This window comes from Lepus europaeus, chromosome 20, assembly GCF_033115175.1.
Source record: "Lepus europaeus isolate LE1 chromosome 20, mLepTim1.pri, whole genome shotgun sequence".
Classification (NCBI taxonomy): Eukaryota; Metazoa; Chordata; class Mammalia; order Lagomorpha; family Leporidae; genus Lepus; species Lepus europaeus.
In genome coordinates, this window is record NC_084846.1 from 54,743,894 (window position 1) to 54,771,853 (window position 27,960).

The following is a 27,960-nucleotide window of genomic DNA, read 5'->3' on the forward strand; positions in this document are numbered from 1 at the left end:
AGTCCAGTAAGTGTGAGCCTTCTGTGGAGCAATAAATTACTCACATCTGGAAACAAGAGCAAATTTGGCTATTTATTTTTAAGGAACTTAGCAGACTCATGGTCCCTTCTGCGGACCGGGAGGCCAGCCTGACCTGACCTGTGTTTGAGACAGGAGGCTTTCCTGGAAGCAGCTCCTCCCTTCCTTGCCCCCAAGACGTTTTCCTCTCCTCGGCCTCCCCTTCCTGCTCTCTGCAGCCGGCCTTTCTCCCTCTTGGGAGCTCCTTGCAGGGCCTCTGAGCTCTGCACGCCTTCTGTCATTGACTCTCTTTGGCCTTTGCCACACTTTCTCTTTCTTTGTCTTCCCAGGAGCCCATCCCTCGCCTGCATACCTGGGTGAAGTAAGCACCCAGGGGCGAAGTTCCTAATCTGCCTGCCTCTTGTGCTTCTGGGAGGGTTTTGGCAAGGTTTGGTTGTCAACCAGCTTTTAAAATCCACTATTTGTGGGCCTAGTACAGGCTGATTAAAGCATACAGAGACGCCGTGATATAAATCCTATACATTCTTGGCTCTCTGGTGTATACATCTGTTTTTAAGTACGTGTCTGTGCAAATATACTCTCTCACCCTTGAATTACCCAGGGGTGAACCAAGAGTGGTTTTTGAGATGAGACAACTGACATTGATGGGATGAAGGGAAACTTCCTGCAGGAAGGAGTGCCAGCCATTCAGTCTATATTGAGGGCCAGTTACATATACACTGGCTGGTCAATTATATGCCCTGGTCACAGAAGCAAGTCAGGGTCAGCCCTGTCCTCAGAGAGCTTCCAGTTGGCATAGAGACCCAGTGAATAAGTAACAGAAGTTGGCAGGATCATAGATATGCAGTGCATAGCTAAGAGTAGTATTCAGTTAGTTTCCCTTCTGATTTTAAAAGTAACAAGTGTTCATGAAATGCTGAATACAGAAAAAATAGTAAAGTACGGAAAACAGATCACCCCAGCTCAAGTCCTGACTGCTCCACTTCCAATCCAGCTCCCTGCTAATGCACCTGGGAGAAGCAGCAGAGGATGGCCCAAGTGCTTGGACCCCTGCACCCATGTAGGAGACGTAGGAGACCTGGATAGGGCTCCTGGCTCCTGACTTCAGCCCGCCCCCGTCCTAGCCATTGCAGCCTTTCAGAGAATGAATCAACGGATGGAAGACCTATCTCTCTCCTCCCCTTCTCTGTCTGTAACTGCCTTTTAAAGAAAGAAAGAAATATTAAAAAAAAAAAAAAAAAAAAGGAAGCCCCCCCCCCCCCCTTGTCAGGGCAGGCGTTATGCTGCAGTGAGTTAAGCAGACACTTGGGATACCCTCATCCTATAGAGCAGTGCTGGTTGCACTCCCCACCGCTCTGCTTTCAATCGGGTGTCGTGCTAATGCATCCTGGGAGGCAACAGGTGATGGCTCAACTGCTTAGTCCCCTTCCACCCACGTGGGAGACCCAGATGGAGTTCCAGGCTCTGGCCCAGCTCTGGTTATTGTGGGCAGTTGGGTAATGAACCAGTAGATGGGAGTTTGTTCTCTGTCTACCACCCCTTCTCTGTTGCTCGCCTTTCAAATAAATATAAACATTTTTAAAACATAAATAAATAAAACCTTGCACAGCATATCTCCAGATGAGTATTCAGAGGACTACACAGTAACATAAACGTTTGTCACTGTACTTCAGTACCATGTACTACAGGTCATATACTTAGGCCTAAAGTAGTTTTCTTTACAGTTTTGTACTGTCCTCTAAACCTGTAATGTTTCCTTGGAAATCTACTTCAATGACATTTTCATCGCCGAGGCCCATTAACCACCTGTCCTGAGCAGCTTGGGCTGCCATAACAAAGCACCATAAAACTGGGTGGCTTATAAACAACAGAAACACATTGTTCCATCCTGAATGTGGGAAGACCAAGAGCAAGGCACCAGCAAACTGGGCTACTCCCTCATCCATAGCTGCCTGTCTTTCTGCCCTGACTTTGTCATCTTTTTGTTACTACTGCAAAATACTGCAAGCAAGTAGCTTGCGAAAAGAGGTTTATTTGGGCTCCCAGTTGTGGAGTTCGTGTTGCAGGGTCTGGCAAGCCCCGTTGGTTTGACCTCTGGTGATAGCGCTCTTGCTGCAGCAGCGCAAAGCAGCACAGAGCATCACATGGTGAGAGGGACTGTGTCTCTCTCTCTGGCTGTGTGGCCTCTTACAAAGCCATCAGCCCACTTCTCAAAGATCCTACCTTCCAGCGCTCAGCTGGATGAAGTTCCCACCATCTTAGCACCATTAACACAAGAACCAATCCTTTAACACTTGGGCCCTGTGGGCATTCAGCATCCAGACTAATACTGAAAACCATTGCGGGCACTAAACCTGCACGTGGTCCAGTCACCTCCCAAAGGCCTTACCCCTAATGCCACCACCCTGGGGGAAAGGATTTCAGCACGTGGACTTTATGAGGACACAGACATCCAGTCACTGGCACAGTTCACTCATCCTGAATCCAGTCCTCTACTTTCTCATCCCATAGGTTTGCCTGCTCTGTGTGAACTCACATATGATGTGGTCTTTCATGACTGATGTCTTTGACTTAGAGTACTGGTTTCAGGGGTCATCCTTGTTGTATTACTGCTTTATTCTTTTTATAACTGAATGATGCCCATTTGTATGGCTATATCACAGCTTATTTACCCATTCCTCATTTGAAGGACATTGGGTTGTGTCCACTATTTGGCTGCTGTAACTAATGCTGCCAAAGATACCTACAGTTTTTAATGTGGCAGTGTTTTTTGGTTCTTTTTGGTATTGAAGGTACATTTATGTATTGAAGGTACATACATACACGTGTATGTATGTGTTTTTATTTGAAAGGCAGAGCAACAGAGAGATGGGGAAAGACAGATCTTCCATCTTCTGGTTTACTGCCCAGTTCACTGCAACAGCCAAAGCTGGGCCAGCCAGGAGCCAGGAACTCCATCTGGTTTTGTCATGTGAGTGGCAGGGGCCCAAGTACTTGGACCATCTTCCTCCACCTTTTCAGGTGCATTAGCAGGAAGCTGGATCGGAAGCAGAGCAGCTGGGACTCAACGGCCACTCTGATGTAGGGTGCAGATGGTACAGGCAGTGGCATCACCTGCTGTGTCACAATGCTGACCCCTTGTGGATACTTTTAAAAGTTCATGAAGCGGTGAGCATTTAGCCTAGCACTGAAGACTCCAATTAAGGGGTCCATGTCCCACTCAGAGTGCCTGGGTTTGAGTCTTAGCTCTGCTCCTGACTCCAGCTTCCTGCTAATACAGACTCTGGGAGGCTGCAGTGATGACTTGAGTGATTGGCTCCCACCACCCATGGGACAGACCTGGGTGAACTTCCTGGCTTCCAGCTTTGGCCCCAGCCATTGCAGGCTTTTGGGGAGTGTACAGTAAATGGGTATGCTCCCTCTCCCTACCCCTCTCCCTCTCCCCTCCCCTCCCCTCCCCGTCCCTCTTTTCCTCTCTCTCCCCCTCTCCCTCCCCTTCGCCCCCCCCTTCTCTCTCTGCCTCTCAAAATTTTTTTAAGTTCATAGAAAATGGATTTAAAAGATAAGTTCATTTTTGTGCAAAAAAATGTGAAGTCTGTGCATACACGAGATCTTCAAGGAGTTCATGGAAAAAGCTTATTATGAAACACACATGCATGGCTTTCAAGAAGCTTGGTTTTATACTTTTTTATTATAAAGGAGGGTGTTTAAAACTAAATTATTCCCAATTCCCGCCAACATACCTACTCAATCTCCTGGCTTTTAATAATTAGGACTCAAAATCATGCTTCTCCTTCCAGGTTACACTCAGTCTTCCTTGTGATCGTCTCCCTTTAATGTCTTTTCGTCACGTCCCTTTTCTTGCTCCGTCTACTCACGGCTCTCGCCACTGCACTTATGCCCTGCCCTCCCAGTGGCCTCCCTGGCTCCACCTCCATCCCCTCTGATTAACACAGTAAACCCCTGCCAAATTAATCTTCCTAAAACCTGCTTTGATAGTTTTAAAAAATGTATTACATATAAATTTCTAATTTAGTATGTAAGAATGTTATATGTATTTGTTTTGCAACATCCTTTATATTTAATACATAATGTCTACATATTTTATTTCCCAACATCAACTGCATTCCTGTGTGCTTAATGGGTGATCACTCAACTAGTGTTTACTAAGTAAATCCACTAATTGATTTCCTGCTTAACCTGGTTATTTGAATAGGTGGTCATTGTAAGGTGATAAGTTAACTTTTCTAACTTAACAAGTAGCTCTAGAAATGAACGTGGAAGCCAGTGTAAAATAGTAGATATTCCCCCGGGGTAATATTTCTCAAAAGGTCACTTTGTGAGCATGGAAAAATTCCTCTGCTAATCAAGAAAGATAGCATCCGAAGCATACCTGCAGGTGAAATGCAGGTTACGAAGGTGCTGCACAGGGTCACCCAGGACTTCCTTGTCTTTTGAGTACAATGGAAGTATTTTAGCTAAACGAAATCTTTCATCTTCTATTATGCATGAATCATTTCCTTTCTATAAGAGACACTTCAGTAGACACTTCTCACCTACTGGAAAACATACCCTATTTCTTAAGACTGCTTTCCACTGTCCATTAAGATTGCGAATGAAATTTATATGTTCTTTTCGTTCTTTGCTTAAAAAAGCATATAATCTGAAACTTTAGTCCCTTTTGTAATTTGACCCGAGAAAATTCGCCTCATTGATAAAATCTGTTAACTCAGGGTGAGTGAGTTTTTGCCAAACTACATGCGGCTTTTAAGAGCTGAGCCAGTAGGGAATATGTAGTGACCCCCAAAGAAGGACTGTTGGGTTAAATAAGACTGGGGAGCTCACCGCATAGTGCCAGTCGGCCTCCCCTTTGTTGTCATTATGTAAAGTGTGTTACGTTACCGTCTGTGTATAGTGTCCAGGAACAGGAGAGATGCCCTGCCATCTGTGTGCGACGAGTGAGGGTGTTTGTTTAGCTGCTTATCATCAGTCTGCTCTAAGCTGGTCATTCTAGCAGAGGGTACGTATTCACAGTTGCACTTAGTTGGTCCTGAAGGTGTATGTCCCATTGGCTGCATTTTACACACGCAGCCACTCAGGTTCAGAGGTTAAGAAACGCTCCTGAGGTCACACGGGGAGAAAGGCCTGAGTAAAGGATTCACTTCCTGCACAGTCCCTCACCCCTCAGACATCCGGAAAACTCAGTGTGTTAACTAAAAGGAGAGAAAATAGGAGTGGAATATTAAAACTCAACCTCTTAAATTCAAGAAAGACTTGGGGGAAAGATTTGTCAAAAAAAATAATAATAATAATAATAAAACAGACACCAAAAACCATACCTATTGTGACATGATGGCACCTGGGTGATGCAAGGAGCTCTTGACTTTGCTGGGGGACAGGTGATTGGCACAACAATGAGGTCATCCCTGGGGTGCCCACATCCAAAATCAGGGCACCCAGCTCCTCTTGGAGTTCCAGCTTCCCACTGATGTGCACCCTGGGAGACAGCGGGTGATGGTTCAAGTAACTGGGTTCCTGCCACCCCCATGGAAGATGACAGCTCTTGGCTTCAGCTTGGCCCAGTCCCAGCCTTTGTAAGGCATTTGGGGAATGAACCAGTGGATGGGAGATATCTCCCCCAACCTCTGCTTTTCAAATAAATGAAATAGTAAATAAAGTGTTCTCAATTTATTTCTTTCATTACCGGTTCACATCTGAGCGTTAACTAAGTATAACGGTGAAAGAGGGTATTTAAAGGGAATATACTTGGAAATAACCTAAGATTCTCTTTCTTTAAAAAAAAAATTATTTTTGTTTATTTGAAAGACAGAGTTACAGAGAGAAATAAAGACAGAGAGAGAGGTCTTCCATCCACTGGTTTACTCCCCAGATGACTGCAATGACCAGAGCTGCACAGATGCAGAGCCAGGAGCTTCCTCCGGGCCTCCCACATGGGTGCAGAGGCCCAAGGACTTGGGCCATCTTCTACTGCTTTCCCAGGCCATAGCAGAGAGCTAGATAAGAAGAGGAGTAGCCAGGACTAGAACTGGCAACCATATGAGATGCCAGTGCTTCAGGCCAGGGCTTTAACCTGCTGTACCATATCGCTGACCCAAGATTCTCTTTCATGAGAACTCACAGCAATATGCAGTTTTCAATGGCTTTCCCCCAAGTATTGTCAGATAACTTGATTTCAAAGTGTGGCATGGCAAGTTTCTTCCAGTAGGCCCCTCTGGTTTATGTGGGGGCCCAGAAGAGGACAAGGCTCCTATTCATGACAGCAGGAGGTCTGACACTACCAAAGATACTGGTCTTAAGTACTGAGTATGGAGCAGGTCTTCTAAAGAAAAAGGAGCTTACAGGCCGGCACTGTGGCATAGCAGGAAAAGCCGCCTCCTGCAATGCCGTAATTAGTTAAGAATGAGAGCTGTGTCCCCAAGGAGGCACGTGTGTAAAAGCAGATGCCATGGCTTTGCTGACTGGTCCCCTCTCACTGCAGTGACTTTAAGAAGCAAGCCGCAGGCCAGCGCCGCAGCTAATCCTCCGCCTGAGGCACCGGCACACCGGGTTCTAGTCCCGGTCAGGGCGCCAGATTCTGTCCCGGTTGCCCCTCTTCCAGGCCAGCTCTCTGCTGTGGCCCGGGAGTGCAGTGGAGGATGGCCCAAGTGCTTGGGCCCTGCACCCCATGGGAGACCAGGATACAGGATAAGCACCTGGCTCCTGGCTTCAGATCGGCGCAGCGCGCCGGCTGTGGCAGCCACTTGGGGGTGAACCAACGAAAGGAAGACCTTTCTTTCTGTCTCTCTCTCTCTAACTCTGCCTGTCAAAAAAAAAAAAGAAGAAGAAGAAGCAAGCCACACGGCTTTTTCTCACCGAGGAGCCTCTGTCTTGTGCTGTGTACTGGGACACCCTCTGCTTGCCATCTCTGTCTGCTTACAGGGCCACTCTGAGTAGACCCCAGGATTTCCAGGAGAGATTTTCAGGCAGTGGGAAGACACAGAATTCAGTTACTGGACCCCTTGAGGTTGTCTTTGTCCCCGCTCCCAACACCAGTCTTTCAGTCTTCCTGTTTCTTTGATCCTCTTTCCTTGCCCCCCCCCACACACACACACACACTGTTTTGCTTCTTCAACCCTCTGCTTCCTTCTAGCCCAGCTCTATGTCATGGCCACAAAGAACCAGCCACATCCGACTCATCTGTGTGTGTTTCAGCTGACTCATTCCTACAATTATAAAAGTATTCAGAGCAACAGACTTAAAGTCTTCCTCACCACTAAGCCAAAAAATATGGTCGGAGATTACATTCCCATGTGTCTACCTAGAATATTCTATAAATTGCATGGATTTAAGGTAACTTAACTTAGCCTAGGAAAAATGTCCATTCAAATTAGTCTGCTTGGCCAAGGCCAGGGTATTTATTGTAAAGTGCTCCATGATACTCGAAGGTAGTTTCACCAGTGCTTCTGTGAGTTCTAGCCTTCTCCACCAAGGGTGAAGGGCTTGGCCCATTACATAGGCACTCAGCCTGCCCACCTGTCAGCTCACTGTCCTGGCCTGCCCAGTGCTCATACCATTTATGATACGTGTATATGCTTGACAGGAAGGGGGTCACATACGTTTGCACCTCAATCTCAAGTTGCCAGTTACACGTGGTGTTTGTAATTTCATAATTGACTTTAATATTAAGGAAACGGAGGACTGTGGAAAGAGAACTGTTGTTTCTAACAAAAGCAAGACTTCTGCCTTGGAAAGAAAAAATGATAACTAATCTGCAGGGGGCAAAACAGCTGTAAAAGATTGGGCTTGGAGGGAGGAAAACCCTAGAAGGTGCCGTGGTCCGCTCGGATGCTAGGACAGAATTCCGTAGCCTGGAGAGCTCACAAACAACAGAAAGCCATGGCTCACAGGTCCGGAGGCTGTGACGTGCGAGATCGGGGCAGGACCAGATTGGGCATCTGAAGGCTCACCGCTTCAAAGACGACTCCTACTTGCTGCATACTCATGTGGTGGAAAGGAGAAGGATGCCCCCTTTCCCCTCAGGGCACCAGCCCCATTCACGAGCCAAGCCCCAAAAGGCCCCACCTCTAAATACCATCCCACTGGGCGATAGGTTTCAACCTGCGAGTTTTGAAGGGACAGCAGCAGTCGGACCAAAGCAGCCATCAGTCAGCAGGTTCTCGCACAATGGAGTGCCGGCTAGCCTGATAGATTGCCTTGTCTCTCGTTCAAGAAGAGCACGGATTTAAAGACAGACGCTGGCAAAGCAGTCTAGGCGCAGAATCCCACAGGCCCTAGCTCAGGAGCCCAGGTCTCTGTGCTGTACTGTTCACAGTCCCCAGGCTGTTTCTCTCCAGGGGCTCAGCTGTAGTGACTTATGATCACAGAGAACATGAGTAACTGAAATACTCCTAAAAGCACTGTGACTTGGCTTGAATTTTAAGTCTAGGCCTGCGCCACAGCACAATAGGCTAATCCTCCGCCTTGCGGCGCCGGCACACCGGGTTCTAGTCCCGGTCGGGGCACCGATCCTGTCCCGGTTGCCCCTCTTCCAGGCCAGCTCTCTGCTGTGGCCAGGGAGTGCAGTGGAGGATGGCCCAAGTGCTTGGGCCCTGCACCCCATGGGAGACCAGGAGAAGCACCTGGCTCCTCCAATCGGATCAGCACGGTGCGCCGTCCGCAGTGCGCTACCGCGGCGGCCATTGGAGGGTGAACCAACGGCAAAAGGAAGACCTTTCTCTCTGTCTCTCTCTCACTGTCCACTCTATCTGTCAAAAATTAAAAAAAAGAAAAAGAAAAAAGATTTTGAGTTTGGGGAGAGCATTTTGATGCAGCAGGATAAGCTGCTGCTGGGGACACCCACAGCCCATACTGGAGTGTCAGTTTGAGTCCCAGCTGCCTGCTAATGACATCCTGGGAGGCAACAGGTACTTGGGTCTCTGCTGCCCATGGGAGAAACCCAGATGGAGTTGTATGCTCCTGGCTTTGGCCTGGCACAACCCTGGCTATTGTGGACATTTGGGGAGTGAACCAGCCCACTCGCTCACTCTCTCTCTCTCCTCTTTTCAAATAAAATAAGTAAATAATGCCTTTTAAAAGATACTGAGCTTGTAATGACTACTACAATAATATTGGGAGCAGCTCTCCGCTATGGCCTGGAAAAGCAGTAGAAGACGGCCCAAGTCCTGTCTTCTGGCTTTGGATTGGCTGAGCTCTGGTCGTTGCAGCCATTTGGGGAGTGAACCAGCAGATGGAAGGACCTCTCTTTCTCTCTGCCTCTGCCTCTCTGTAACTCTGCCTTTCAAATAATAAGTAAATCTTTATAAAAATAATAATAACAATAATAATAATATTGGGAGAAGATTAAATAATATAGTAAGGGAAACAGCCAGAAATGGCTTGCTGCCACGTTAAGGACAAATGGATGGGGAAGTGTTGATAGCAGGCGGGCTCCAAGAGGATTCACCAAGGACGGTTTCGAAGACTCACACCTGCCCACAGCTTGAGACTAGGGTACTGATGTGTGCTACCGTGTCCCAGTCAAGGAAATCTGCATCCGGAGATGCTGAGAGCTCTTTCGGAGACAGATAGAAGATCCGTGATCACGTTACAGGAGCCAGGTCCACTTGGTATTTGGGAGAGAGCCTGCTGTTAGTGAAATTCGAGGAAAACCTCACTTACCAAAGGAAAGATAGTGCGATTCTTTCTGAGAGCGAGAGAAAGCGTTCCCATATGTTGCTTCACTCCCCAGATGGCCTGTAACAGCCCAGGGCTGGGTGTGGTTGAAGGTGGGAGCTGGAACCTTAATCCAGGTCTCCCACATAAGTGACAGGAACCCAAGTGCTGGAGTCGGGAACCAGAGCCATGTGTTGAACCCAGGCACCCTGACGTGGGAGTTGGGTGTCTTACCCTTCAGACCAATCGCCTGCCCAGGATGTCTCAACTCTGTATTCGTGTCCCACCCACAAAGAATATTTTGCTTGCTATTAAACCATAATAACAACAAATATAACTGAAATGTAACCTAATCCTTGCTTAAAATGTACCTTTCTCTTTCAGGCCTCTCTTTCGTGGAAGTTCAGATGTGGATCAGCTAGGAAAAATCTTGGAGTAAGTAATAGGTGTCATTTTATACCTGTGGCTGTACCATTGACAGATTCACAATGCCTCTCCTCTGCAGTTCATGTAAAACGTGTATCTCTTGTCTCTCTTACCCACGCGGCTGCTGCACACAGTGCTACTGTTCACGTGGTGAGTGGGGACGCGGCGGAAGCAGCGTGCTGCCAAACCCGCCGTGCCGTGTGCCTCCTGCTCGGCTGCTCGTGTGCTGCTCGTGTGGATCTTTCTGCTGCTCCTCTTCCTTTGCTTGGCCGAATTCCAGTTCTTTAGTTCTGCTTGTGGTCCTTTCAAACGCACCCTCCGTCAGAGTTGGGGCTCCCAGGGGTCTAGTAACCCCTCCTTGTCCAGTGGGCTTCCTGCCTCCCTGTTGAGTATCCTTGGCTACTCAGTCGGTTTTGCATTGCTCTGTGTTCCTGGTACCAGAATGTTTGCTACAAGGAGCGCCGAAATGGGAGATGAGAATCGTAGGTCCTCATCCAAGGTCTGTGGCCAAGTCACCACGCAGCCTGGAGATGGACCCAGCGACCCCCTTCACGGGGGTTTGCACAGTGCCCAGTATGCAGCAAGCACTTTCTCGATGCTGGTTTCCATCTTTTGTTCCTTACCTTCTCCACATGTGACAAATGAAACAGACCGAAAATCTCCATTCGATCCTTCCCTGTGCTCAAGACCGTGGGTTCCAGTTGTTTGTTGCATAGCTCCCCGCTGATTTACAGAGTTATTCCTGCCTGCGTGTTTGTGCACGTGAGGGTATGTGTGCTTTCATGTTTCTAGAACATTACCGGGGTATTTCTTCTCGCAAAGCATGCGGTGTGGCATTCTTCTTGGATGTGTGTGTTGGCCGAGCTCCGTCAGAATTGGGGTGGAGTAGAGAGAAAACGGGAGTTCTGACCAAAAATAGAGCTGATTGCTGGTCTGTGACACTGCCTAGGAATCCCAGTGATTTTTATGAACTTGGAAGTCTGTCGGACTGAGACACAGCACCACTGAAAGAATGGAATTACGTGTTAGCAGCACGTACTTGAGACAGGTGGGAGAAACCTGGGACCTGGCAGGGTTCTTCTGGTGACTGGAAGCAGCTCCCGTCAACCGCTCAGTGCCAGTGCTGCGGCCGGCTCAGAGCCCGCGCACCGTAAGGCCTGAAGAACGTGTGAGATTTTGTTGTCTGGGGGTGTCCCAGGTCCAGGGCGGCTACCACTGCTGCGTGGCTGCCTACTTGCCACCCTAGAGGACGCACAGAGACAACACAAAGCTTCCTGTTCCCCTTGTTCTTGGACCAGGCAGTGAGAAACCCCCCTCTATTTTGCCCTGTAACAGTTGAATGTATTTCTTATGCTCGTGATTCCTGAGGAGGGGCCGCTGAGCGTCAGGTGTGCCACGGGCCATCTGGTAAAGGAAATCAGTGCATTGAAGGCCACAGCCTGCTTTGCATTCCTGGCAGCAGGAGGTTGGGGGGGGGGGGGCTGTCTCCAGCACTGACAGCTGCCCCCTCGTCCAGGAATGCAGGGCAGTAGCCGGCACGCAGCGTTTGACCTGCGTGTGTGTGTGACTTGGCATCCTCGGGAGAGCCAGCCCCACTGTTGGCGGATGCGTCCCTGTGTGCCGGCTGGGAACACCGGTAAAGCTCTGCGTGCTGTGTGCCTCTGCTTTTGACTTCTCGGTTCCTGGCATTGCCTCAGGAAATCATGTTCTGCTTCTTCTGAATGCATTACCTTGCCAGAAACGGGGGACAGTGCTGCACCCTGGTGTCGCTGCTGCGGTACGTGGGAGATCACTCTGACCGCGCCGTCACTGCCATGTAGATTTTGAGCCCAGCCGATGTTTCCAGTATAAATGATCACTTTTTAAGGTTTATATTCAGCTGTTCAGATAGTGGCATTTGAGGCAAGCACCTGTTAACAGAGCTATCGGAACTTCACGGTGCTCTTATGCGGGCCATAAAAGCTGATGCTGGGCACAGAGCTGGGTTTGTGCTTTAGAGGAAAGCCATGTGCACACAGACTTCTGTGTCCGGGAAGATTGGTAACTTCAGAGAACAGCAGGTACTTTGAAAGTGAAACAATGCCTTCAGCCTGTGACATTTTAGAGCATTTTTTAGAACAGTGTCATAGTAAAATAGAAATAAATACTGGATTTGGAGTGAGGAGAACTGGGTTCACTCTAGGCTCTGTAATAGAACTTGCTGTGTGTGACCTTGACAGTTCATTTCATTCCTTAGCTTCCCCATCTATAAAATGGGAATAATACCCCTGACCTGTTTGTCTCAGGAATCCTTAGTAAGACTCAATGGTGATGGACTTAAATATAAGTTTATATAAGTCATCGTATCCATGAGTAATACATAATTACATACCACATATCCATATAGAGACATGCTGTTTCAATGAAAGCGTTTGGCCTTCAGTTGATTTAGCTCAATCTAAATATATTCAAAGCTGCGAATAAAAAGACTTAATTTCTAGATAACTGCTTTGATATTTCTTGACGATTGCTTTGATACTTCGAGTTATCAATTTCTAGATATAAATTTCTGCTGATATGAAAAAATACATAAAAAGAGCTAAAAAGGAATCAAAGAAAAATTTTCAAAGTCTTTAGTAAAGATTCTCTTTTCCTCCTCTCTGTACTATCTTTTCCAGACAGACATGTGCATTTCTTTTCGTAATTCGTAGCGGCACTTCCATTGTCTTTTTATTCCTGTTACAGACTTTGCTGTTAAGCATATCTGTATGTTGGTCACACTGTCCTTTCTGTCCGTCGATTCCAGTGACAGCGTGCACGAGTCTTTGTCTCGACAATGCGGCCCTCAGGATGCCCAGCAGAGGCACAGTTGCAGTGTCCTGCCCCAGCCCCCAGTGACAGGTGCACTTAGGACAGAGGCATCTGCTCTTCCCGAGTGAAGTCTGACCTGGGCTCCCTGTAGGTAAAGGAACGGGAAACAGAGCTGTGGAAACCCCGTGACATTTCCACCAAGACCTCCTGAAACCTGGAAATACGTTCAGGAGAGCACTCTTTCCAGGCCCTCAGTCCTCGTGAGTGCCATCCAAGGAGAAGAATGCACCGTACGCCAGCGCCCTTGCTTTTCCACTCTTCTGAGAAGTCTCCTCCAGTGTTGGAATAGCTGTGCATCTTGTCCACCACACTGAATTTTTCTTTTATTCAGAGCTATCTGGAGTCTGAGATACAAGTTCTTGCATCATCTGATTTCCCTTGCTCAAACCCACTTACCCACCCATATATCCATTATAAATCACATCTATGTATTGTATACATTGTGCAGGGCCACCAACTTACTAACATGTCCAAAGAACCTGAAGTTACACATAAGTAGAATTGAAGCAGTTCATATTTTCAGTATGGTGGTGATGTACTTCCTCTGCATTTTGGATTAACAGGATTATTTTCTGATTGTGATCATAATGGATAATGAATGGATATTGACTATGTTGGGCACTGTGCTATGCAGCTAATGTAAATTATCGCTGATCCTCATAACAGCCATCAGTTGTTGCCATTGTCATAAAGATACTAAAAATCAGGCTGGCGCCGTGGCTTAACAGGCTAATCCTCCGCCTTGCGGCGCCAGCACACCAGGTTCTAGTCCCGGTTAGGGCACCAGATTCTATCCCGGTTGCCCCTCTTCCAGGCCAGCTCTCTGCTATGGCCCGGGAAGGCAGTGGAGGATGGCCCAAGTCCTTGTGCCCTGCACCCGCATGGGAGACCAAGAGAAGCACCTGGCTCCTGGCTTCGGATCAGCGCAATGCGCCGGCCGCAGCGGCCATTGGAGGGTGAACCAACGGCAAAAAGGAAGACCTTTCTCTCTGTCTCTCTCTCTCTCACTATCCACTCTGCTTGTCAAAAAAAAAAAAAGAGAGATACTAAAAATCACAGGTGTTAAGGCATGTGTCCTTACCTGCCAGTAAGAATGTAACCCACATCTGCCTGTTTCCAGAATCTGTGTTTTCTTTCACTTGCTGTTCTCTACAGCTTTCTGATCCCAGAAAAGTTTTCAGGGGGAACATTAAATAGTAGTCTTTTTAATTTGTTTTTCAGAATGCCATATACTTTCCCTTATAAAATAATCTGTGCCTAAGACTTGTGTATCTTTTAGCCTCATTTTTGTTGTTGGATTCTAATGTATGTAGTTACTCTCTGGAGAAGCACTCTTTGGTCAGAAATGCAACCCAGTTGATGTGTTGATGAGCCATGTTGAATGAGCATCATAGAAGCATGTCAGGGCTTGGGTGTCCCATCAGGATGCAACACTCCTGGGCAAAAAGACACACACACACCCCTCACCCCCCGGCAGGTCTCCTCTGATCATAGTAAGTCCCGTGTTGTTGCCATGTTGAGGCCTACACACAAGTAATACACTCTTCCGTTTCTCCATCATCTTTCACATCTGGTGTCAGCTGCAAAAATAATCTCTCGTCACTGCCCAGTGGAGTTCAGGGTCCTGGGAGCTTCCCCTGTAGCGTGTGACCTGCCCTGTTGCAGTAGGACAGAGGCGAAGGAGAGAGCTTGGCTCACCAAGTGAAGGTTTCCTCGGTTCCTGCGCCCTCCTGCCTGGCCCTCAGAGCCGGCCGGCCTCTAGCATTCCCTGAGGGAAGAGCTTTGGCAGTGCCCAGTGCTCATGCGCACCTGTGGTTCTTTCCTAGCGTCATTGGACTCCCAGGAGAAGAGGACTGGCCCAGAGATGTTGCCCTTCCCAGGCAAGCGTTTCATTCCAAATCTGCCCAGCCGATTGAGAAGTTTGTAACAGATATCGATGAACTAGGCAAAGACCTACTTCTGGTAAGTTCGCCCTGTGCTGATAAGATGCCTGCCCTGACAGGGCAGGCTGTGTGGCGGCAGGAGGATCTGTGCAGCGACTGCTGCGGCCATCACCTGCGTCGCCACAGGGGCCCAAGGCTGCGGTCCCCCTATAAGTTCCCTTCCCGCACCTGGAGCTGCTAGTGGCTGTCGATCCTGGGACATCTTTCCAATCCATACTCTTGAAAGCCACCGCCTTTGAACTTGTGTTTGGGTGCGGCCTTTCTAAGGCTCTGGGCTCACTTGGATCTGTGCTTCTTTGCCAAAGTCATGCGTCCTTTGATGTCTCCTGGTTTACAGTTTCATGCTACCTTTATCAATTTGGGAGTCATTTGGTGTGCCTTTCCTTAAATAGTCACATCTTTAGGAAAATGATTTTCCAAAGGAACTACCGAATATGCTTATCAGTGATTGATGAAGTGTTTATTAAGTGATTTCCTATAGCTGGAGGTCAGAACAGTAGGTGGAGGAGCTCACCTGCCGGGCCCAGGACAGAGATCAGCCAGCAGGACAAGCAGAAGCACGGGATGCCCCTGAGAGCCGAGGCCTGGGAAGAAGCACCCTGCGGCTGTCCACGTCCCATTGGCCAGGGCCAACCTGAATGGAGGAAAGAATGCGTTTTTGTGCATACACGTGCATGGAGAGGGAGGGGAGAGAAGAAGGAGAATATGTGGTTACAAAAAAAGTTACCCACTCAATCTATCCTAATAGTCAACTCTTGACTCACATGATTCCAAAAGCTCGTTTTTTTAAAGAATTATTACATTTATTTGAAAGAGTTACACAGAGAGAGGAGAGATGGAGAGAGGTATTCCATTCTGCTGGCTCACTCCCCAAATGACCGCAACGGCCAGAGCTGTGCTGATCCAGAGCCAGGAGCTTCTTCCACTTGGGTGCAGGGGCCCAAGGACTTGGGCCATCTTCCACTGCTTTCCCAGGCCACAGCAGAGAGCTGGATCAGAAGAGGAGCAGCCCGGACTCGAACCAGCGCTCATATGGGATGCCGGCACTTCAGGCCAGGGCGTTAATCCACTGCACCACAGCATCAGCTCCTCCCCCCCACCAAGTTCATTTTATAAGTCAGTTAAGAAACTGGGAAGTAAATTAAATTGAACAATATTACCACACAATTTAAAGAGCCTCCTTCTTCCTAAAGTAGAGCAGCAATAGGAGGTAACTGCCTTTTCTAACAGTATCTCTATAGGACAAAGTACAACAAGGTTTCCCATATGGCTGGAGTCCTCCCTCTCTCCACCCTCTTCCCAGCACCCAGCCCTCTGAGGGGCTGTGGGGAAAGGGCTGCAGGTAACCCTCCAGGGACACATCCCTGTGTCCGGATCACATTCCACGATTCTTCTCTCTTTGCTGTGTCCTGCCTTTTCCAACAGCACTGCCTGATTTTCTCTTTCTTAGATTCTGGAAAGACAGAACTCAGGCTCCAGAATGTTGCCCCGGGGTAGGTGTTGTGATGCAGCCAGTTAAGCCTTATCATGGGCTGCCTGCATCCCATGTTGCAGTGCCTGGAATCACGTCCCGCCTCCACTTCCTATCCAGCTCCCTGCCAGTGCACCTTGGAGGCAGCAGATCATGGCTGTCTCTGAAACCCATATAGGAAACCTAGATGGAGTTCCTGGCTCCTGGTTCAGGCCTAGCCTAGCTCTGACTGTTGTAGGCATTTAGGAAGTGAACTAGGAGATGGATGTTGTCTCTTACCCCCTTTTCTTTCTCACCCTCATTCTCTCTCGCTCTCTTGCTCGCTCGTTCTCGCTCTCTCTCAAATAAATAAAAATTACTAACTAGGTGCCAGCATTGTGGTATAGTGGTACACCACTTGCAACTCTGGCATCTCGTATCAAGGGACCGATTCAAGTCCTATCAACTCCTAGCTGATGATGGCCCAAGTACTTGGGTTCCTGCCATACACATAGGAGACCTGGATAGAGTTTTGAGCTCCTGGCTTTGGCCTGGACCAGTCCCAGTCATTGCAGCCATTTGGGGAATGGACCAACAGACAGAAGATATTCTCTCCATGGATATGTGTGTCTCTCTCTCTTTCTTCCCACATTCCACCCCCTTTCCCTCTCTCTAATTCTGCCTTTCAAATAAGTAAATCTTTTATTTAAAAAAGTAAATAAATAAACATTTAAAAAACAAAAAACCATTTGCCTCCTATTTCAGGAGCTCGGGAATTCACCAGAAATTTTAGGCAGAATTTTCTATTCGTGTTTCTCTAGAACAGCAGCTTTCTGCAGAGGTTTAGAAGAGGCCCTAAACCGGTCAGGACAGGGCTGGGTGAGCAGAAACCCAGGTGAAGTGGAAGAAGCCTGCCTAAGCCTAATGACGTCACACGGAGGACAAGCGCTGCGGGCATCTTACGTGGCTGCTCACGGCAGTGGACGCTGCTTCCCAGACAGACACGGAGACGCTGCTGCAGCTCCGCTGCTGCGTGTGAGCTCCTGGCTCACGGGGTGGCTCCTGCTCCTCAGATAGTGCTTGTCGCCTGTTAGGTGCTGGCGGAGGGGAGAAGTCTTTTCCCAAGGGGCAGTTTATACCAAGGGGACATGACACAGAGTGCTCTGCTGGTACCCTAAAGAGGCTCTTGAAATAGACACTCATTCTCCTAATGGTACATGTAGTGCACGGCCACAGAAAGAAGGCAGCGCTGTCTGCATGTCACTCACGTTGACAGGTGTCACGTCGGTCGGTTATGTTTTTTGTGTATTGCAGAAGTGCTTGACCTTCAATCCAGCCAAAAGAATATCTGCCTACAGCGCCCTGGCCCACCCGTACTTCCAAGACCTGGAGAGGGGCAAGGAGAGCCTGGATTCCCACCTACCACCCAGCCAGAGTGCCTCAGAGCTGAACACAGCCTGAGGCCCAGCGGCCGCCTGGAGCTGGTCATCTGGAGGACACCACGGTGGCTGACGGGTCCCCAAGCAAGCCCCGCAGAGCTGTTGAGGATGGCTGTCCTGAGACCTTCGGCTGCTGTCGTCTGGCTGGGCTCTGCCTCCCCAAGGAAACCACCTAGTTTACTGTTCTGAAATCAATGCAAGAGTGATTGCAGCTTTATGTTCATTTGTCTGTCTGTCTGTCTGTCTGTTTCAAGAACCTGGAAGAATTCCAGAAGAAGAGAAGCTGCTGACCAATTGTGCTGCCATTTCATTTCTCTGACCTTGAATGCTGCCCGTGGAAAGTGGGTTCCAGGCACGGCTGAGTTGTGATGTAATAGGCCTGCAGCCGCCGGGCCTGACTTGGTACTTTGGAGAGAGAGAGAGAGAGAGAGAGAGTGTGTGTGTGTGTGTGCGCGTGAGAGAGCTTCTGTGATCTCTCAAAATGTTACCTTCTGTAAACAGCTAGAATCATTGAATTTTTTAAAGACTCAAAGTGATTGACAAGTAACAGGCGTTTGTTCACTGAAGGTGATTTCACCAGAGCGGCCTTCTCAGACGAGAAAGCTGAGCCTGTGTCCTCCTGCCCTCAGCATTTCTCTTCTGGCCAAAAGCAGTCAGTTTGCTAGCCGTGAAAGATAAAGTTTTATACACACAGCAAAAAGGAGAAAAAAACCTATCATCTTGTAAGAGACCTGTTTTTTAAAGCATGCGTTCTATTTACTCTTTGAAAAGCTGGATTTACTCATAAGCCTATTTTAACCTATAGTATCATGCTTTGATTGTTTCTTTTGGAAAATACCCTAGAGGCTTTTTATTACTTGCTATAGTTTTAAGGAGTGTACCTCAAATAGGTTTAAAAAAAAAATAGAGAAACCCTTTGTTCTCTGGTTTGAAACTTCATTATTACCCTCCTGTTGTTTGTTGTACTGGTTTGGTTTTTAGGGGTTTGTCAGAGACTTTTCCCTGTTTGGGTTTGAAGAGTAGTTCCTTCGGACTCTGGAAACAGGGGTGCCTGCACCTCGCCCCACCGTGACACTGTACTTGCCACCAGGCACTGCCTTGTTTGCCAAGCGTCTCTTTACCAGCTCCCAGCACCGGCGATACATGTGGCTCCCACCGCAGAACTAATACCAGGCTGCTCGGGCCATATCCTCCGGCAGCTCGCCTGCTGCTTGCTTTCCGGTGAACCCTCTGTCGGCGTGAAGCTTCAGGTTAGGCTGTGGCCCCCGTCCTGCAGTCCTGTAACGCCCCATGTCTCCTCGCTGTCGCATGCAGCCTTCCTGCCTGCGCTCCGCCTGGTTAGAGAGGCATTGGGTAGGAAATTTCTTCTGCTGCATCACCAGCCCAGGGATGGCTAGTCACTACCGCTCGGTGTTTGGTGTTTTCATAGAATGCATCGTCGGTGCAGTATCTGAGGGAACATCTTTGCCTTCAAGAGAGAGATTTACTGTATGTAATGAGCTTTTTCTTCATCCTCAGGCTGCGCTTGGGTCTGGAGTCCATCCCTGCTCCCTGCAGAGCCAGCCTGCCCAGGGCATTGTGAACAGCCTTACTTTTCTCTACATGCCTTAGGTTCCACCCTGTCTGTGCCTTACGCCTTTGAAAACCTGCCCAGTTGACTGTAGTAACCAGAAGACTCAGAAAGTATCTCGGGGAGCTTAACTACCTGGCTTTCCACCTCGTCTTTCCAGTGCATGCAACAGTTAGACCATGTTTTAGCGTTAGGGTTGTTCAAAGAACCGACGTTGCTTCACTAATAGGAAAAAATGTTTTCTGAAGATGTTTGTGCCTGCTCAAGCCTCTCTTGAGTTCTCCACTGCTTCCTGTCGTCCAAGGCTATCTTGAGCAAGAGGAGAGAAATCGGGCGGTGTTTCTCCTTCAGCTTTTTGGGTCGGGAACCATTCTTTTTAATGCATCTATAGTTTATCATTGCTGTAATTTAGTACCTTGAAGAACAGGAGACTGTTTTCTAAAGCAAGATTTAAAAAAAAAAAAAAAAAAATGAAGACGGGCCATAAGCGGTGTTTCAGTGTCTTCAGTGTCCGCATTGATGATGTGCCGGCAGCACTGCAATGCTGGAGCTGCTCAAACCCAGGTGGGCGCTCCTGGTCTCGCCTGGAAAAGTGAGCTCTGCCTTTGCGCTGACCGAGAGTCACAATGCAGACATCCTTGCTGGGGCCTAGAAATTGAAGTTCTTTAATCACTGCACTGATTCATCGTGAGCTTTCTGGGTAGTGCCCATGGTTAGAGTGAACATAACTTGAGTTTTTGCTTTTGCAGAAGTGGTTTCATAAGTTCTCTCAAGAAACATGCAGCTGTTCTAAACTGGAATTTTTCAGCATTCATGTAGAATTTAGACAGGTGGAGAGCTCCACTGTGACTCCTAGCATCTGCTTTTGCGTATTTCTAAGTAGTGTTTGCAAAACAGAAAAGTGAAAGCACAAATGTTGTAGCATGGGGCCCGTTGTCCTCTGCCGACACCGTGCAGGGCATCGCGGCCGCTCTGACCCTGGCTTGGTCGGAGTCTGTCCCAGCTCCCCCTCTGGCGTGGCTGCTGGCCTGGAGAGCATGCTGGCTCCGCGCACGCCTCTCACACCCAGGCTCACCGCTTCTGAAACCCGGACCCCGCATTGCCCTGAGAGCAAGACTCCGCCTTCCTCTGCAAGCGAACGTCTGGGCCTAAAGCAAGGCCGCGGCTCATTGAGGGCAGACTGCCCCAGGGCGACAGCTTGGAAACTGCACCGGGATGAGTGCAAGAACATTTCTGTGCGGTGCCTGCTTCTGGCGGCCCAGACAACGGTGGGAACTTCAGCGCAGGGCAAAGTTGGAACAACAACGGACGTATAAAGGAATCTGTCCATTTAGCTACCATAAGCTACCACAGGGCAAACAGCACACAGAATTCCTGAGAGCTCCCACCACACCCCTGCTTTGAAGTCGCCGGGAGCTGTGGGAGCAGAGAACCTGTCCCAGAGCCGGCCGGGGCCACCTCCACCGCCTGCTGTCACCTGACTCCCAGGAGGCACACACTGTGAACGCAGGCTTGTCACTTAGCCCCAGGTGACTTCCTAGGAATAGTTCTGCCTCCTTGACCTCAGATGAGAAGCCCAGCATTGAGTTGTTGGTAAACATCAAAACCTGAGGCTGCACGGGATGCTGGTATCTTGTAACACCCTTTTAGTAGAAGACTTGGAAGTGTGACTCCAGGACTTATTCAAATTCAGCTTTTCAGTAACTGCAGCAGCTTCTCTTAAAAGTGGTGCCTATCACAACCATTAATGGAGTTTCTCCTTCCATTATGGAAAACAAATCATGTAAGCTTCCTGGTAGCATAAACACATTAAAATTCTTCTCTCCAAAGAATTGCCTTTTGGTGCCAACTTGACGATTTTTATGACCAGCACGTGAGGAAGTCTCATGTTTCTGAGATAGTTGGGTGTAGGAAAGAACAATGTTAAAAGTTAATATGCCAGCATAGTCACTTAATTGTATCAGTACTGAAACTACAGAATATTTGCCTTGGAAAGAAAATGCTGAAATATTATTATAAATCCTTACATATTGATAGAGTTCAACCAAATGCATGCTACAGTGTGACAGATAAAAATAAAGATATATCATTTCTAAATCTTTAAAAATTATTCACAAAACAGTGAGCAACTGGAATAAATGAAGATATGAAAGATTTCAAAGGGTGGTGTCAACGTTATATATATTTTGAAGGATATAGTTTCTATTATCAAGTATATTGCAAGAATTTATCTTAAAGTCACTTGGCAACCATGGGCTCAGTAAGCACAGTTTACCTTTTAAAGCTGAGCTGAGCAAACTAAATTATCTGCACTGCTTCCTCATTTCATTGGCAACAGCGGCCCTGGGCCCGCAAAGCTGTCCTTGTCACGCATGCCCCAGAGTGCGCTTACCAAGAGAGCAGCAGGGAAAAGTGTTTAAGGCCTGGGATTCTTGCGCCACTAGGACTCGGAAAAATTGTGACCCGTATCGGAAACCATCGATCAGGTGCATGGCATACACTCAAGTCTATAATTAAGACCTTTCCCTGTTCCGTCTCCGCAATGGACGGCGACCAAGCCACAACAGGCCTTGGATAAGCAACAGCAGTGTCTTCCTCAAAGGCGTTGGGAAGTCGCCGTGTCTGCGCCCTGGCTCCCTTTGTATCCAGCGCAGTGTGCCGCCCCGTTCTGGTGCGCACGCGGATTTCCGGCACTTCTGAACGTGTGCTGCTTCCGAACACCTCCTTTGGTCTCCTCCGGAGCACTGCGCGCCGCAGAACCCTGGAAACACAAGGCTCCCATTTGTAAACGTCTTTTTTTTTTTTCCCCCCAGCTAGGTTTTCCCTCGGTCTGGTTTTTTTGGTTTTTAACGAAGTACCAGCTGACTTGTCAAAATGTTTTGTATTTCTTAGCATTCGTGGGGAATGAGTTTAGAGAAACGCAAGGCCTTCCATCCACAAACGTTCTGGCCCTCAGAAGAGAACAAGAGCCGCCCGAAAGTAAATAGACCTTTCACAAACACCGATTTACGCACTGTGACAGCAATTTGAAGTTAAGATGGTAAGGAAGGAAAATCATCTTCTAGGTCTATTTTAAAAATCACTGTCCAGATGGACTTTCTTCTGTATTCCAGTGCATTCCACAAGGTGGCGCTTTAGAGAAAAATTAGGATCTGAACAAGGCTTCAGTACTTCAATAGACATTCTAACTATTCTTCTGCACATATCTGATTCTTACCTGGCACTTGTTTAACAGGATGCTGAGTGGTCCTCATAATGTCCTGTAACTTAAATATTTCACTTGTTAGCTAGATTCTGAACAATTGCAAGTACATTTTGCTTGAGGTTGGATGATGCACCCATTCGGATCACTTCAGTGAGTAAAGAAAACCTGATCATCTATTCAAGAAGCATTTTTCTGAGATCCCTAAGACAGGTTTGCTTACTCAGAAAACAACCTGCACCTGTGAACAGGATGGTTTCGTTAGGAGCCTGAAACTACTCCAGTGGCCCCAGTCAGCACGCCCTCCGCCCCCATCTGCTGCTCTCGCACTTCTAATAAGGTGGCATTTCAACCCTGATTAAATGTAAAAGTCCAGTGAGCTAAATAAACAAATACTGCGCCATTGAGTAGGCAAAACTTCATCAAGGATGACTATTCCAAAGCACCCCTAAATTACTGGAAGACCCAGTGATCCGCAATTTTTACATTTGTGTAATCACACATGCAAATTCATAAACTATTTTATTCATTTTGTCTTTGTAGGATGTGAGCCTGACAACTTAGGCTCATATCTACTAGATGTTTAGTTTCTCTACTCTGGAAGTTTGGGGCAACTTCATTTTTGTTGTAATTCGCAGGTCTGCTGAGAAGCCCATGCCCTCCTCCCCCTGCCTCCCAAGTGGTTGAAGCTGGTTTTGGAAGTCCCCTGCCTCCCAGAGTGTCCCTGAAGTTTAGCAGGAAGCTACGCTCTTTCCCAGAGCTGGCTTAGCACAACCCGAGGCAGTTTGTCCCTCTGAGTGGCGGGCACTCACGGCACCTGCTCAGTTTCCCTCCCCAGAACAGGCCGACGAGGCTCCTGGTGGGTGCTGAGCCCCATGCCCCACCCAGGAAGAGCTGCAGAGAGCTATTTGAAAGCCAACGGCCTCTTGCAGTCCTGCCTGCTCTCACTGAAGTGGAGCCCGGTGCCTGTGGTCCTAAGGGAGAGGCCCACCTGGGCCCTCGGGCTGCCCTGCAGGGACCAGCCTGCACCCTCATTGCTCATGCTCTAAACTTGACTCCCACCTGAGGCCCCCCCTCAGTGGCCTCCCAACTGCGGGCGAGGCCCGCGTGCCCTGCTGCTGTCTCAGAGGCACCTGTCAGCAGCCTTGGGAGGGAAAGCGTCCCTAGAGGCGAACGGGTGTCGTCTGTCCGTAGATAAGTACAACACAATTCTCTGAAAGTTCGGGTCTGGGGGTGTGGTAGAAGCTGCTCGGTGAGGCCGTCTACCCAGCGTCTCTCAAGCTGTAAGCCCAGCTTTGTTTTGTTTTGTTTTGTTTCTTTTAAGAGAAGATGTATAATTACAGGAGATTTTCTTTTTATTTTTTTATGTTCTGTCGTTCTGCATATGTGATGGCAACAGATATGCCTGGAAGAGATTTGCTTTGGAAAATCGTTTTGCTTTCCTGCTTCTTGAGTTGGCAAAAGCTCCTCCCTCTTAGCTCCCAATTTCTTCTCTTTTCCTTGGTCGAGTAGTTAGAGGTATGCAAGCGAATTCTCTAGTGCGGTAGGGGATTTTTCTGTCTAGGGGAAGCCTTCGTGTGACTCGTTTGTTCACACACATAGTTGGCACCCATCTTTTTAGGAGTTTGAATCGTCAGATGTAGGTTTCCTTGGGGGGTGGGGTTGGGGAAAGACAACACCTTGCCTGCCAGGAGCTGTGATCCTCGTGCACATTGGCAGGCATAGGGCCCACAATTATTTAGTTCCTGACCCCGTGTTTCTAGCCAAGTTCTGTGCATGCGCTTAGGTCAAAGTTCTGAAGGCACCCTTTGCATCCTTACTTGAAATTTCTGATCTTAACGTCTACAGAATGCAATAACACGTATCAGCTGGCAATATTACTGTGGTCACCAGCAAGTCTGAGTTTGACCTTGAAGTCTCTGAATAATGAAAATCAGTCGCAGCAGTAATAGTTTTCTTGAACTCCCAAGTACATCCCTCTGATCCTCTGTTGGCAATGGTATACGTGTGTTCATCATATTTCCTCACTTTCTTGTTTATTTTCCTATGACCCGTCATAAATATATTAGTACATGGGATAATAGCATCAGATACCCTTAGAAACAGCACTTAACATGTGAGGAGTGTTTTTTCAAGTTTTTCTACATTTGCATAAATTATTTCTATTATTATTCATGTATATTATTTATTTCTGAGTCACACTAGTCCAGTGAAAGTGCAACTGAAGACAAAGTATTAGGACTTGCATTTAACAATGTTTATCAACATGGACTTGATGGAGCTAAGAATATTAAAATTAGACTTAACCCCCCAATAAGCTGCATGCATTTTTAACATGATTACTAGATTTAAGTCTATAGATGTAGTGTTTGTGGTGTCTAGGTATTTTATCATTATGTTAAGGCATTAAAGCAAAGGACTTAGTTAGCTGTTGCTTTTGTCAAATATGCATATAGTATAGTGTGGAAATACAGCAAAGGGTTTTCAAACTAGAAGTAGAAAAGCATTTTAGAAACTGCCTTAATTGAGCACCTGTGCCCGATGGCCATCAGAGGAGGTGCCCAGTGAAGACAGGTACCTGGGGCGTACCTGGTCCTGTCGGCCCTTGTGAAGATGCTTCCACCATACTTGGTAGAGCCCTCAAAGGCGTTGTGTGCAGCTGTGGGAGCAGGGAGTGCTGTTGAGAAGAGTGACGTCATAGTTGTTTTGTAGAAGCGGAACTGCCCACTGTGCCTTGAGGCTTCCGGAATGTGTCAGGTGGAAAAGTCCTGAGTTTGCCTGCTTCGGGCAACTTGACCATGCACAGAAGCAATCCAGCTGGGTGATAAAAAAAACAAGGGTTGCATGTGCAATCATTGACAAAGGGATCTTAGCAAACAACCGTTCCCAGCACCTCAGAAGTTTGTTGTACTTGTGGTGTTTTGGGTTTTATCTGAAGGTTAAAGGGCAAGTGTTTGGTGTAGAAAAGCAGTATGTGTTAAGAAAAGCACATTATCAGTTCTCATGGAGTGCAGATGAGAAGTTGAGTGTTAGAGGATTATCATTTCTGAGATGTGTAGAGCATGTGTTCACTGTAAAGTGTGTTAGTGTTTCTGCATTTGTGTAGGGCCTACTTAAATCTTGTAGATTTCAAAAAGGCAGTCGCACACAGTATGCTTTTTTTCCCCTTGACTTCTTATTAGAATTAAAAATGCTTTAAAAGTAAAAAAAAAAAAAAATCTTCATTTGGATGTTTGACTCGTTGGCTTCTGTGCTTAAAGTCGCAGCTCTAGAAATGTAGAGATTGTGCATGTCAGATGCTAACTGATGACCAACACACCCACCCCTGCGCACCTGTCCCCTGCGTCTCTCCCTTTCTCCCGCCCAGGTGCTCCCTGCCATCATCCTGGCCTGTCCATGTGCTGTTCTCCATCCTCCTCTGCTCATGTTTGGGCATCAGGGACATAAGAGATAACTTTAGCCACAATGGGCGTGCTTGCCTAGGCTTGGCCACTACCCGCACTTGGCCTTCAGCTGGTCATGGTCATCAGAAGATCTCTGAGGCCAGTGTTGTGGCACAGTGAGTTAGACCATGCCTTGCAGGGCTGGCATCCCTTTTCAGAGTGCCAGTTCCAGTGCAGGCTATAATCCACTTCTAATCCAGCTTCCTGCTAATGTGCCTGGGGAAGCAGGGAAAGATGGCCCAAGTACTTGTGCCTCTGCCACCCATGTGGAAGACCAGGATGGAGTTGCTAGCACCTGGCTTGGGCCTGTTCCAGACCTCACTGTTGTTGGCCATTTGGAGAGCAAACCAGCAGATGGAAGATCTCCCTCTCTATTACTCTGCCTTTCAAATAAATGTTTAGAAAGAGAGAGGGAGAGCTGGTTCCTGATGCGAGGCACAGAGGGTGCACACAACATCACTCAGAAATCCCCTCCACCATCTTTGTGTGCAACGTGACCTTTAAACCAAGTCATTCTGCGGAGCATTCAGCTTTGGCTGTGGTACCGAGTGAGAAACTAACCAAGAACAGAAACCACATTCCAAGCTGCTGTTTTCTGTCCATCTACAGGCTGTACTTTCACTGTATCTCTTCATACTTGAAACTCATTCTGCTATTTTAATATCAGGGTACAGACTTCCAAGGGTGCATGTTCCCGCCAGGTGCATAACTACTCTCATTCCGTTTGTTCATTTTGCTACAGAGTGCTCTGTTTTGGTGCTTTGGGTTCAGCAGGTCACAGAAGCAGTGTAGCGGATCACTGCCGGGACCGCAGTCCTAGAAGAATGTTGCCAGATGACTTGGTATTGGGTGTGGCTTCGGCTCCTCCCCCGTCCACAAGGTGGCGCGTGCCCGCGCCGGCCTGTCCACCTGGCTCTCCTTGCGCACAGGCTGGCCGTGGCACAGCGGAGAGCTCCCTACCTGCTCAGATTATTTAGCCCTGAAAGCAGAATGGCCTTGGGTGGGAAGGGCCCCAGTCACCAGCGACTGCTCACAGAAGGCCCTCCTGAGGCCAAAATGAGTAATTAAAACTGCCAAGTTCACCTCTCCAGAGCGCCCTGAGCGACGCTCTCACCCCAAATGAAAGCCCGGGCCCGTTTGTTTAGCCCTCCCCACCTGAAAAGGGACATTTAATAGAAGGGGTGCATGTCATGTAAAATAGGCCACCCCAGGACCCTCTGTTGTTGCTTGAGTCAGGGATGCCGGAAGCCCACCCCCCATCCTCCCATACACACCCCCCCATGCCCCTGGTTTCTGAGGTCAAAGGGAGCCACTCCTGGCCGCACCTAACTCTGACACTTCATTGGAGAGAGGGGGACCTGCAGTGGCGATTCTGTCGTCAGGAAATGCAGAGAGTTACAGATCAATGCTTCTTTGGAAACTGGATGTATTACTGGGTGCTAGAATGCAAATTTAGGTATTTATTGTCAGATAATGGAATTCATTGTTTTTTTCAAAATTGTTGAAGTGTCACTGTCCATTGTGTTCACTTATGTGCAAGCTAAATTGAATGAAACAAAACAGAAAATGTTCATTTGTCATGCCTTTTGTATTTCTTACAATAAAAATATTGGTAGCCAATAAAAATAATAAAATAGCAAATTTTAAACTGCTTTCTTAGAGGTGACTCACTCTCCTGGCTGTTTGTATTTTAATGTAAAAATTAATCAGTAACTGCAGTGAGTAACACCATTAAAGAACATGTATTAGCAGAACGTGTTTTAAACTTTTAAGAAAGACTCCTTTTCAGGCTTACAGCATTTAAAAACTTAAGTATTGGGGGCCGGTGTTGAGCTCCGAGTATTGATTCACCAGTGTGAATCCCAGCTCTGCCTCTTCTCGTCCAGCCTTCTGCTAAAGGACCTGGGTGGGCAGCAGGTGATGACCCAAGTGCTTGGGCTCCTGCCA

At 47.9% G+C, this 27,960-nt stretch overlaps 1 protein-coding gene across 1 annotated transcript in view; it reads left to right on the forward strand.

The window, feature by feature from the left end:
- Positions 1–27,669, forward strand: part of CDK6 (cyclin dependent kinase 6) — a 233,949-nt gene extending 206,280 nt beyond the window's left edge. The window contains exons 6-8 of the mRNA XM_062179253.1: positions 10,075–10,125; positions 14,793–14,928; positions 17,674–27,669. Coding sequence (XP_062035237.1) covers positions 10,075–10,125; positions 14,793–14,928; positions 17,674–17,820 — 334 coding nt within the window. The 3' untranslated portion in view covers positions 17,821–27,669. The remainder of the gene's footprint in view (positions 1–10,074; positions 10,126–14,792; positions 14,929–17,673) is intronic.
- Positions 27,670–27,960: the final 291 nt, after the last annotated feature.